Raw genomic sequence first — 13,838 nt, forward strand, 5'->3', positions numbered from 1 at the left:
ATTTCAGTTTTATCATACTTTAAAACAACAATAATATATACGATTTCAATTAGTTACTTTTCTCATTTCTCAATAAAATAATTTAGTATATAATTTTAAATAAGCAAGTTTGCTACATATATTTTCATTATAGAGGTTAATTATTAGTCTTAAATAGTTGAATAATAACGATAATAATCGCAATGCTTCAATAAATACATTGGAAATTACAACCAAACACCCTAATTAAAGTACAACCAAACACCCTAAATTACACAAACACAACACAAGTGAAACAAGAAGTAGTCATGAATATTGAAGAGCGTGTTCTTATCCAGGTAGGATACACGTCATCATTATCCACAGTCTTATCCTTGCAAAAAAATAAAAATAATACATAAATAAATAACTACAATAAATATTTATTTATTTATCCAATTTAAAATTGAATTTATTAAACAGGAAATACAATAATATATACTCAAAAAATTGGAAGCCTCTACTTCTTCTTCTACTTCTTCGTCTGGTTTTGTTCGCAATCTCACCACCACCATATCCCTCTTTCCATACGTATACATATCTCCAACCATCGGAGGAATACATATGCCCTAGATTTCTCCCAATCGTCCCTAATCTTGCCAGGTAAACTTTTCTCATCAAATTAACAAATATCCATTGCAGATTTCAATCAAGAAATGATGTGTACAGATACAGATTCCAACCTCACTGTACAGTAGGTGTTTCAAGAAATTTTATTTGTGTATATAAATAGAAATACCATCTACATCGCGATTCGGAGTAAAATGTTCAGTAGTTGCTCTTAATCTCATCGGATTACTACGGACAAGCACGATTTTACATTTGTTTTGTCCGTACTGTATCCGGTTCTTCAGTTCTTGGTATTTGATGAGTTGTTTGTTGTGATCGGTCAAATTAGGGTTTTTTTTCGGGCGGTGACGAAATACTTTCTATCGAGTTTGTTGATCTTTATTGAAACTGGTATTTGGATTTCTGTGAGTGTGTTGAGATTGTGATTTTGAAAATTAAGTAGGGTTTTGTGGTAGGTATTTTCAGTGATGGTGAATGTGAATGGGAATGACCCCTTAGAGTCTTTTCTTAATTCGATCGAACTTGTGAAGAATGCTCTAGGTCCTCTTGAATCCAATTTCAGGAAAGCTGCAAAAGACTTTGAGCATCGATGGCCTGGTAGTAAGAATGAACATAAGACTGAAGAAATTGGCATGGGAAAAGGGAGTAAAGTTCAATTGTTTGGTGTGAAGAAAAAGAATGATCAAGGTATGGTTAGTGATGAAAGAAAAAAGGGTTTTTCAACTAAGGTCCCGTTTAAGGCATTCTTAGGGATCTTCACACATAATGATGAACATAAGGTTGATGTCTCCAAGAAAGAGTTAGATATACAAGATTGCAGTAAAGACGATGGAACTTGCATTAATTGCATGCAGTTTGCTGTGAGTTGGTCTGTACTAGTTAGCAGCTTTGTTCAGGCTGTTCCAGGCCCATTCAGAAATGGTAAAAAGAAGCTGCAGAAAAAGACTAATGGAGATAAGCTTTGTAAAGATGTGCAAGTGAATGCCTACAAGTCAAAGATTTCAAAAGGGGTGTTCCAAGAAAATATTTCTGGTGATAGAAACCACACAGAATTGAAACATGAGTTGATATTCGTGCCATATGAGGAAACATTAAAAGCCAAAGATGGAAACAGTTTGTCACTTGACCATCTTCTTGGGTTTCTGTTTGATCAGCTTGCTCAAAATCTACAAAAGTTTGAGTTAGGTGGTAGTCTTTTAGAATCTAAGAAAGCAGATTTCAGTGGGTTTTTGGGTAATTTAAAGTTTGCTAGAGTTGGAGGTGTTCCATCAGGTATCGTTGACATAACTTCTAACGAAAGTGATGATGTTGTTAACTCAAATGCTACAGAAGAGAATGTTACAAGTTTCCCACAAAAGATGGCTAATGGATTTGGTTTACTCAGTATCCCTTTATCAAATGTTGAGCGATTGAGGTCAACTTTGTCAACCGTGTCACTCACAGAACTAATTGAGCTTGTACCCCAACTAGGCAAATCACCTAAAGATCACCCTGACAAAAAGAAACTTTTCTCAGTCCAAGATTTCTTCAGATACACAGAGGCAGAAGGAAGGAGATTCTTTGAAGAGTTGGATAGAGATGGTGATGGAGAAGTGACTTTAGAAGATCTTGAAGTTGCTATAAGAAAAAGAAAGCTTCCTAGGAGATACGCGCGTGACCTAATGCAACGTACTAGAAGACATTTATTTTCAAAATCTTTTGGTTGGAAACAGTTTTTGTCATTAATGGAACAAAAAGAACCAACAATCCTACGTGCCTACACTTCTCTTTGTTTAAGCAAATCCGGGACCCTTCAGAAAAGTGAAATCTTGGCTTCATTAAAGAACGCGGGACTTCCTGCAAATGAAGATAATGCTGTAGCCATGATGCGGTTTCTCAAATCAGACACTGAAGAATCCATTTCTTATGCACATTTCAGAAACTTCATGCTTCTTCTCCCTTCTGATCAGCTTCAAGAAGATCCAAGGTCAGATTTATTATGCTTATAAAAACATTAACTTTACTTTTTTTATTTATTTACTCATCATCTAACTTTTTTATTTTTTAACCCTAAATTTCAGGAACATATGGTTTCAAGCTGCTACTGTTGTAGCTGTGGCACCTCCTGTTGAAGTACACACCGGAAGTGTTCTAAAATCTGCATTGGCAGGTGGTCTTGCATGTGCATTGTCTACATCTGTAATGCACCCTATTGACACAATTAAGGTAAGTTTATATTTGATCTTTATTTAAGTTTCCTGATTTTGGTTTTGAAAAATAAAAATGATCTTTTATTGTTAGACTCGAGTACAAGCATCAACTTTAAGCTTCCCAGAAATTATTGCTAAACTTCCTGAAGTTGGAGTTCGTGGGGTATACCGAGGATCAGTTCCTGCTATTATAGGACAATTTTCAAGGTTCATATTCGTTATCATTGTTTTATTTTTTTTTGTTAAGACAAAGTCAAAGTCATTTGATGTTTTGATTATTAAATATTGTTATATTGTTGCAGCCATGGGTTACGAACAGGAATCTTTGAAGCGAGTAAGATTGTGTTAATAAATGTGGCCCCGACACTTCCAGACCTACAAGTAAATAAAATCCAAACTTTCTTTTTCTAGAAATTTTATTTCCTATTCAACAACATACAAATCATGCATTCGACTAATATATATATATACGCATGTGTTTCAGGTTCAATCTATAGCATCATTCTGCAGCACTGTTTTGGGGACAGCTGTACGCATTCCATGTGAGGTATTGAAACAAAGGTTACAGGCTGGCATATTTGACAACGTTGGGGAGGCAATCATTTGCACATGGCGACAAGATGGTCTCAAAGGTTTCTTCCGTGGGACCGGTGCCACTCTTTGTCGGGAGGTCCCGTTTTATGTTGCGGGCATGGGTCTTTATGGCGAGTCCAAAAAGGTAACCTTTTCATGCACACATATATACATATATTTACATATAAATATATTTTATATATGATTTTGGTTTTTTTGACAGGTGGTCCAGAAGATTTTGGGAAGAGAACTGGAGCCATGGGAGACGATTGCGGTTGGGGCTATATCGGGTGGTTTGGCGGCTGTGACAACGACACCTTTTGATGTGATGAAAACTAGGATGATGACAGCGCCACAAGGGCGGCCGGTGTCCATGTCAATGGTGGCGTTGTCTATTCTCAGGCATGAGGGCCCGCTTGGGTTGTTCAAAGGTGCTTTACCTAGGTTTTTCTGGATCGCTCCACTTGGTGCTATGAACTTTGCAGGGTATGAGCTGATGAAAAATGCTATCTCCAAAACTGAAGAACAGCAAGCAGTGGAGGAGGTTTCACAGAAATAGTCAGTTTTGTTTTTTCTATTTCTAAACATGGCATGTTTTGTTATAAAGGAGGAAGTTTTGAATGTTTTTCCATGTACAAATTTTATCTCTCTGGATTATGTATGTCATTTAAGAAGCAATGACCATGGTTTTCATAGGATATTTGCATTTTGTACATGCTATCGTTTGGTTTTTTTTTTTTTTTTTTTTTTTATATGAAAGATTGATTCGGATTCGATGAGGCCAGCATATCTGATTAGTTGCTATCCTATTATTGGCTTTTGCATATAAAATTGTTGCTATGTTATGATTGTTTGTTTTATAGGGTTAGACCCATGTATTGTATGCTCTTTGTTTATTACATACGTAATACGTTGTTGTCGGATAAGCTTCTCTCAAAATATCACTATTGCTGATATGATTTAAGTGTAATTGGAATATATACTACTAGTTTTTATTAAGTCTTTTAAACTATGATCTTATTTATAAAAGTTTGGTGGTATCAGGTATGAGGTTCACACTTGTATAACGGGAGTTTGACCCAAAGCACAACAAATGCTGTGATCAAATGGGTCCAAGATGTGGAGTCGGCATAAATACATTTTTATAGTTTTTAGAATATTAATTAATAAATAAACAATCTTCTTACATTATAAATTATGTTAGTGCTGCATCCACTTTAGGACGACGAATGAGGAAAATGTTAGTTTATGATTTTGAGGAGTCGAAAGTCAAGTTCATATCAACTACCATGTCCTCTAACTACCTGATTAATCAGTTTTACCATATTTTGTGATTAGTAGTAGTAGTAGTCTCTTTTTAAATTAAAATTTATACAATAAATATATTGTTAGTAACGACAATAGTATGTATTGAATTCCTACTTAATTTTACGGCTGAATGTATATTAATAATTAAACTTTTAAAGCATCTTTTCGTTAAAACAAACATAAATCGAAAGTACTAATGCAACTTAGTTATGTTGTTTTTCTTTTATTTTCTTATTAAATGTTGTCCAGTGCTATATAATTAATGACTAATCATTGGAAAAATGACATATTTTATTTGGGCTAATAAGAAAAAGAGCATTATATTTTGCAATTTTCTATTTTAACCATCAAATTTTCACTTTTGTTAAAAAGTCATATTTCTTTTATATAAAATTTCTATCATCACGACCATTATGACGTTCAAATACGAAATGTCGTTCCTTTTTTCTTTAAAAAAGATTCTTATTTTTTAAAATTCCATAATGCCCGCTATTTTTTTTGTTTAGTTTTAGGATTTATTTTTGTCAAAAAATTATTTGTATTATATAAACAGATATTTATATTTTATGTCATTGCTAAACCACAAAATTTGATATATTTTGCTAAAAAATCATTCAATTGTGGCTTACATAATTTAATTTTAAATGTATATTTTTTGTCTACAGATGTGCATGACCACTTGTAGACCATATACAGACATATGTTATCATAGAGTATTTGTTTTTGTTTTTTGTTTTTTTTTTTGTTTTTTTTGAATTGCCCAAGCCTAAACACGTATGCACGAGGTCTTCTTGGCACAAACATGGATCAACGTCTTTTAAGGTCATTACGACTAGGTTTGTAAACGATCCAAATGAACACGGACAAGAGTTTGTTCATGTTCATTTAAGTTAGCCGAACAAACAAACGAATATGAACGGATAAACAAACGAGTTTTCTTGTTCATGTTTGTTCATTTAACAAATTATCGTGTTCATGTTCATTCGTTTATGTTCATGAATATGCTAAAGGAATATAAACGAACAAAGATAAACAATACAATTGAACATATATGAACATAAATGAACGTATAATGTATTAAAGACAATTGAATATATATGAACATAAATACGAAGAAATATAAACGAAGGTTCATGAACATAAACGAACAAACGAGACCATTGTTCATATTCGTTCGTTTAACTAAATCAACAAGAATTTATGTTCATGTTCGTTCATTTATTAAATAAGCGAACTTCCCGCCGAAAGGTTCACGAAAGCTTCGCTGAACGTTTAGTTTGTTTGCAACCCAATTTACGACTCTTTAATCTAACCAAAAAAACAAAAAAGCTTTCTTTTCTCTTAGCGCCTCTAACATACATCGACACCTCTTTCACCATCGACGCTTCCCTCCACCGGTCTTCTTCAACCTCTCGTTTCCTCCTCATGTCACCGCCGTTCATACCAAAAATGTCGTCTTCCTCCTATTCGACCGCACCACTAGACGCACTCAGTTGTCCCAAATTTCTCCTCTGCTCTGCAATCATTCAAGCTCATCGTCGCTGCCTGTCACGCCTGGCGTCTCCGTCGCCACCGATAAGAACATTTTTCCTAAAATCAAATGTTATCCTCTATGGTTTGTTATAGTTGCTGGAAATCAAATGTTATTGTTGGTGAAATCAGATTAGTTTGTTGAAACACGAAAATCATATGTATATTTGCTGAAAATCGGATTTATTTGCTGAAATTAGATGTTCATAGGTGCTAGAAAATATGATTTCTTTGCTTATATATATATATATATATATATATATATATATATATATATATATATATATATATATATATATATATATATATATATATATATATATATATACTTTTCTTAAAAATGAAAAATGTTGTTCAATTTGTTGAAACTAGTTGTTATTGATGCTAGAAATCACATTTTAACTGAAATTAGATGTATATTTGTTGGAAATCACATTTTAGCCTATAGTAGTTGTTATTGTTGCTGAAAATGGCATTGTTAACAAAAATTAGATGTATATAGTTGTTGGAAATTACGTTTGAACTAAAATTAGTCTTTGTTGTTCTTGGAATAGTATTTATATATGTTGTTTTAATGCTTGTAATTCATATATTTTGTAGTTCATTGGTATTAATTAGACTTGAAGAGTTAGGCTAAAGATTTCCTTGAACCGAGTTCTTAATTGGTTTGGAGCGAAGAGTAACAATGGCAAAAGGAAGGCTCATATTCTATAAACATAAGTAACTGATGGATGCAGGAAAACTATTTGATTAAATGCTTGAGAGAGTTGGGGCTTAATATTGTCACATTAAATATGATTCGTCATTGCCATTGATATGCGAAGTATTTTGGATTTTTTCTAAAAAAATAATATCATATAAACATGTATATAGATGGTTATAAGTTGAAAAACATTTGTATAATATGTGAAATTAGATCACGAGTGTGATGAATGATTCATGAATTGCAACTTTGTTTTTACGTGATGTCAAAAAGCTTTTAAATGATTGATTTATATTTCAATGTCGTACAATTTGAAAATAATAGATTTTAGAGGTTTGATTTATATCTTAATGTTGTATGATTTAAAAAAAATTATTTGTGGTTATATGATTTATATTTTAATGTTATAAAACTAAAATTATTTAAATTTTCATGTAGAAAAACACTTTTAAGTTTAAAAAATCGGTTTATTAAAATTTCAGTTTATTTTACCAGACTACAGATGTTAAAAAACAAACAACTTTCTATTTGCAGACTGCAAACGTTTGGTCTACCTCTTTTACTGTAGATATTGCAAATATGGTCCTCAAACTGCTGACGTTTTGTCTCTCTAAAAACAAACAATACCTTAGTATTTCTATGATGTCTGATAATATGTTTAAAAAATCGGTTTATTAAAATTTCAGTTTATTTTACCAGACTACAGATGTTAAAAAACAAACAACTTTCTATTTGCAGACTACAAACGTTTGGTCTACCTCTTCTGCTGTAGATGTTGTAGATATGATCCGCAAACTGCAGACATTTTGCCTCTCAAAAAACAAACAACACCTTAGTATTTCTATAATGTCTGATAATATGTTTATATATATATATATATATATATATATATATATATATATATATATATATATGAGAGAGAGAGAGAGAACACATTCTACCACTACATTTTCCCACTATACAAGGGGTTGTGTTTGTGTGTGTCTATGCAGGCCACATCATCATAATATAATGACATCAAACAACACCGAGTTTATCAATGCATTATCAGAAAATGCACATAAACTACCGATAACAATGTTGATTGACTTCTATCGAACAACAATGCAACAATGGTGGTGTCAACAACATAATGCTGAAGGTAATTATTTAAATTATAGTTCTTCCATGGTAAGTCTACTATAATTTAGTGTGCATGACAACAATGGTGGTGGGGGAGGTTTGGTTTTTTGTTCACATTTAATTATTTTTTTGTACACTATATACCATTAAACTAGTTGAAACTGTTCACATATTATAATTTTACATGCGGTAGTAGGTTGCAACTTACAAAGATAATATGTGAACATGTTCAACAAATTGGATGATATATGATGTACGAGAAAAAAAAGAGACTAATATCAACAAAATCAACAATTCATTATCTTCATAAGCCTTTTCCTTTTTTTAACTACTAAAAGATTGTTTCTAGTTTGACTTTGGCATTTCCTTTCCATACCTTAAGAATTTGTATTCTTAGTTTTTTAATCTCAAATTCAAATAGAATTCATTCTTATACTATGTCATTGTTATATTAAATATCCCATATGGTGTTGTGTATGCAATATTATTATATTATATGGTTTCAGAAGATATAATACTCGATAAATATCATGAACAGTTGGTTACAATCTTCGACATTCATGTGTCCCATATAATATAGAATTAATTAATTTGTTTACACTTCTTTAAATAACTATAACTTCTAGAGTCTTCATGATAAAAAAATATATAATAGTTTTGACAATTTTCTAACAAGTAAAAGATTTACCCGCCCAACATCTAGAGTTTATTTTTCCATATTTGACGTAATATATTCTAATGACCATCCATAGACCATCTAGAATCAACACACAGCCATGTGTCGGGAAAATAATACATATGCATGTAGAAGCATAAAGAGAAAAATTAATAAATCAAATATCTTCCTCGTTGCAAGAGGATTAGGTAAGTAACAATTCATCAAACTTGATTTCTCCCATTTTCTAGGACATTCATGCGTAAACAAAGGTTCCTCGTGTGTAAATCAAATATTCATGCGTAAATCAAATATCTTCCTCGTGTGTTATGCACTAATTTAGATTTTTTTTACCGAATTTCTACACAATTCTTATCTTGTTATTTTTAAATTTTACGCAAAAATTATTAAGAATTTCTTTAAATATTCAACCTAAGTTGAATGTAGCAAATCCATAAGATAAAAAAAAAAGAAAAAAAAAAGACAGGTTGTACAATGGTGTGTCTTAATTCCTCTCGAGCATCTCTATCTCGATGAATGTCGGTAAACCCCTTATCAACGCGGCACTAGTTACATACCCAAAACAAAATGTCAAGGGTAGCATAAGTTAAATTAGGGATATCATGCCTGAAAAATTACATCATACTGAAAAATTTCTCATAAAATTTTCATTACATCTAAAAATTTAAGGGGTAGAACCGGCTACCCCAAGCTCCCACTAAGGTTTGTCCGTATGCAACACGATCCTATATATATATATATATATATATATATATATATATATATATATATATATATATATATATATATATATATATAAAAGTAGGTTCAGACGAAAATATAAATATCTTGTGAAAACGCGAAAACATATTTTATCTTATAAAAATCAAACACATGTACTATAAAAAAATAAATTTATTAGCAATAAATTAAAGATAGTAAGCTTACATTGGATGATGTTATGGTAATATAGATTTAAAGACGGTTTTGATAATTATATTTTTTTCATGTCCTTAATCATTTTTAAATTCATGTTTTCATAATAAAAATGTTAAAAATCATACTTTGCTAATATGAAACAATTTCTCATCTATCATCGATTATCATCATGTATTTCAAAGTTTGGATGAATTATTTTCCAAAATATAATGTTAAGGTGACACAATATCATAGGTTTTTCTTGTTTTCGTGTTTTCGCAAATTATTTGTATTTTCGCATTAACCCTCACACACACACACACACACACACACACACACACACACACACATATATATATATATATATATATATATATATATATATATATATATATATAGGGGATAAGAAATATACATTACAGCCCCACCTAAGCTTAGGTACTAAATCTCTAAAATATGTCGTTTTAACTTGCCAAATATACCTGTTTTGGTTTCACTTGGTAAATATATCATCCTCCATAACATTTCTTTCTTTCATTGTCGTTTTACCAACTCCGTTTTCTTTCCTCCATTATCGTTTATTACTTCACCCAAGTGAACATTAGTAAACCCTAAACCTAAACCCTAAACCCTAAATCCTAAACCCTAAACCCTAAACCCTAAATCCTAAACCCTAAACTCTAAACCCTATTGTGTCGATCTTGAATTTACATCTTGAAGTATTAATCGTGAATCCATTAACCGTAATCTTTATATAGTAAAACAATGTATTTTCAAGAGGTTTAGTACCTAAGCTTGGGTGGGGCTGTAATGTATATTCTCTTATATATATATGGCTTAGGAAATATGTGACTGTCATGTACCTAAGCTTATATATGAAACCTTTCAAACAATGTAGTTTGATCTAATTTATATCCAAACTAATCATGATATCTCTTTTACTATTCTTCTTTAATCATGTGACTTACTAAATCGATCAAATTTATGTTATTTTTTTTATTGTGTCTAAAAACTTAAAACATTAAAAGTCGTGAACATTTAATCAATCATACTAAATTTTAAATGAAAACTAATAGTATAAAAGATAAAAGAAGAACATGTCACAACTCAATCAAGTTTTTTACAAAATCGTTGGATATAATTTTTCAATTGAAAGACAAAACACTTGAGTTATATGCGTTAAAAAATATGGTTTTTTATTTTCTCTATAAACTTCAATAATTATTTGCAATAAAAATATATATATATATATAATTGATATTTTTTCATTCCATAATTGAACTTAATTCAATGGTATTCTATTAAAACAAAACTAAGAGAAAATGAAATTGGATTTGCTTTGTTTAAAACTACGTTCTATATCTAAGTTTAGGTACATAATAACCACATATTCACTTTTCTTTTTATATATATATATATATATATATATATATATATATATATATATATATATATATATATATATATATATATATATATATATATATATATATATATATATATATATATATATATATATATATATATATATATATATATATATATATAATGGGCCACAACTGCTACACCCATCAATTCAATTTTTCATACCAAGTTAACTAGTTTAGTTATGCATATATCAAATCACTATCAACCAAAAGAATCCATGACATAATGTCTAATGCAATGAGTACACTAATGGAATTATAATCTAATATCATTTATAAAATATTTTACGTCGCTTAAAATAATTATTTCAGATTTGAAAAAACAAGATTGTAGTGAAATAAACGTTTTGAATTCCTTGTAGGGAAACAAACGTTTTGGATAGTCATATAGGACATGTTAGGTTGTTTTGAAGACTATGACTAAGAAGACCTTATGTTCGTCAAAAAAGAACAGAAAGATGTGTGTATGTAGCGCGGTTCATTATTTGGTTAAAACTAAATTTTCTAAAAACAATTTGGATTAAACAATTTGGTTCACATATTCAAAACTTTAAATTGATTTTAATCTAAACAAATTATTATTTAGGATTTTGAATTGGTTTTGATTTATAAAATAAGAACCGAATATATCAAAAAAAAATTTGAATAACAATTTATTATTTATTTTTAATATATATCTTTTATCATTTATAAATTAACTTAATTATTTTTTAATTATTACAAACTTCATCCAATATAATACCTTAATATGTACTTTTTATTAAAAGTTTTTCATCAGTAAAATATTAAATTATAATCAAATTTTAGTTATTTATAAATTATAATTAATAACTAAAAAAAATTAGTTATTTTTATAGAGTTGACTAATATTTAAATTATATATTTTTTAAATATCTTGTCTCTTAAAAATCATAATTGTAAAAACTAATCCAACCGAATTGTAATTTCGTTGGATCGAATTATATTTGAATTTAGTTAGATATTTCGGATCTATGTTTTAAAAACCAAAATCTATTTGAACTATTTGATCGGATTGAATCAAACCGATCTATCAAAACAAAACACTCATATGTACGTGTAAATACGTGGGTGTGCCTATGTATGTCAAATTGACGACCCTATAAATTTATAACAATTTATTTTACAAGATGTGATGTATATCGTATTTAAAAAATTTAATATTATTTGATACCAAATGTCGGTTTTGTGAACAAATATAGAACCAAATATATATTATTATATGTTATAAAGGAAGCTTGTAGTATTATTTTTCTACACTTGATTTACATATTTGTTAATTTTGGAAAACAAATTTTATATTTAAGTTGTAAATAGACCTAAGACCTTCAACGTTTATGAGATGAAAAGAGTATATTACATTTCTATCATTGTTGTAAAATAACAATGTAATATATTCCTTCATTTAATGAAGTTCATTAATCACAAAGGATCCTATCAAGCAATGTTTTAAAAATCGGTTTTTTAGTTGAACCGATATGACGACGCGTACCCGATTTAACCGGTTCAACCGCCGGTTCAACCGGTTTCTATAATTTTTATATTTTTTTCCTTATTTTTCTACACATACATACATACATAAAATCATGAATTTGACGTCTACAAGTTCAAACATTAAAAATACATATAAAAATAAGTTGTAGAACAATCTAAATACATTAAAACAACACTTATAAGTTTTACATCAATTCACATACGTCAAAAAGAAAATAATGTATAATACCGAAACAAAATATAATTTTAGATGGATACAAATGCATCAAAAACATCATAACATTTACCATATGTTTTTATTTAGAAAAATCTAAATAGATGTGAAAAAAGTCCACCAAAGTTTATTATTGAAAATGATTTTTTTCATCTATTTTTATTTAGTTTAACCGGTTCAACCGATTTATTTTGACCGGTTCAATCGGTTTTTTCTAAAAACATGCCGGTTCAATCCGGTTCAGAAATTGGTGTAAAATCGATGATAGTTGAACAACTCCCTTCCCCGGTTTTCGGTCCAATCGGTTCGACCAGCCGGTTCAAACCGGTTTTTAAAACACTACTATCAAGAGATGTGTCTATCTATATGCAAACTATAGTGATAAATTATATAAAGAGGAAATGACACATTAGCCCTATAATATTTTGTATATTTTCTTATTAAGTCTTTTAAGTATTTTCCGTACTTTATGAGGGAATAAACTGTAAAGTGACATGTCCTTTTAGTCCTTATCACCTACCATTACTATTTTCATGTACTGAGTGGTTTTTAATTAATTAAAAAAAAGCAAAACTAGCCATTCTTCCTCCTTCTTCTTTGACCATTTCACCCGCATTCTCTATCTTCACAATTTTTGTTTAAATTCTTGATTGATTGGAAGCACCAGTCAGTTTAGCAGAATGTACATGCATAAAAACAATGCAATACTACCGTCATATAAACATTAAATACATATACCCACCAAAATCAATTGCTAAAATTCAAGCTGTAAAAGTTATAGATACCAAATATCAACGTCCGAATAATCAATCAGTGGATGATATTCCAAATTTATTTCCCAATGTGCGTGTTATAACATTTAGAAGCATTGCATTGACATAAAAAGAGCCAGAAAAAATCAAAACCTTATCTTGTTGGAGTTTATTTCTTTGTTCGAGTTCATCTTCGTATCTCTGGAGAGTTACCTTGAGCTTTTTGCCCTTATCAGGCAACTTATTACATAGTGTTACCAAGATTCTTTTAGATCTTGCAATATACTCGGTGATTTCACCATATGATTTCGTCTGGAGTTCTAAGTCTTCCTTTTAATTCTCTTGAA

The 13,838-nt window shown here is 30.0% G+C and overlaps 1 protein-coding gene across 2 annotated transcripts; it reads left to right on the forward strand.

Moving 5' to 3' along the window:
* The first annotated feature begins 464 nt into the window (after positions 1–464).
* On the forward strand, positions 465–4,050 carry LOC111888255 (calcium-dependent mitochondrial ATP-magnesium/phosphate carrier protein 1). 2 transcript variants are annotated; one of them, XM_023884382.3, is made up of 7 exons: positions 465–621; positions 1,054–2,554; positions 2,649–2,793; positions 2,869–2,984; positions 3,080–3,158; positions 3,262–3,495; positions 3,574–4,050. In XM_023884382.3, the coding sequence occupies exons 2-7, from the start codon at positions 1,056–1,058 to the stop codon at positions 3,907–3,909; spliced, it is 2,409 nt and encodes an 802-aa protein (XP_023740150.1). In that variant the 5' UTR covers positions 465–621; positions 1,054–1,055; the 3' UTR covers positions 3,910–4,050. The 2 variants fall into 2 exon arrangements, with proteins under 2 accessions (XP_023740150.1, XP_023740149.1); XM_023884381.3 differs by having other exon boundaries at positions 466–621; positions 1,044–2,554.
* The last annotated feature ends 9,788 nt before the right edge of the window (positions 4,051–13,838 follow it).

This window comes from Lactuca sativa, chromosome 2 (assembly GCF_002870075.4).
Source record: "Lactuca sativa cultivar Salinas chromosome 2, Lsat_Salinas_v11, whole genome shotgun sequence".
NCBI lineage: Eukaryota > Viridiplantae > Streptophyta > Magnoliopsida > Asterales > Asteraceae > Lactuca > Lactuca sativa.

Bases quoted from the DNA above. Each gene is read 5' to 3' on its own strand.
- LOC111888255 (XM_023884382.3), top strand. From the start codon at position 1,056: ATGGTGAATGTGAATGGGAATGACCCCTTAGAGTCTTTTCTTAATTCG. The intron at 2,555-2,648 runs GTCAGATTTATT...CCTAAATTTCAG, and splicing joins CAGCTTCAAGAAGATCCAAG to GAACATATGGTTTCAAGCTG. The intron at 2,985-3,079 runs GTTCATATTCGT...ATATTGTTGCAG, and splicing joins ATTATAGGACAATTTTCAAG to CCATGGGTTACGAACAGGAA.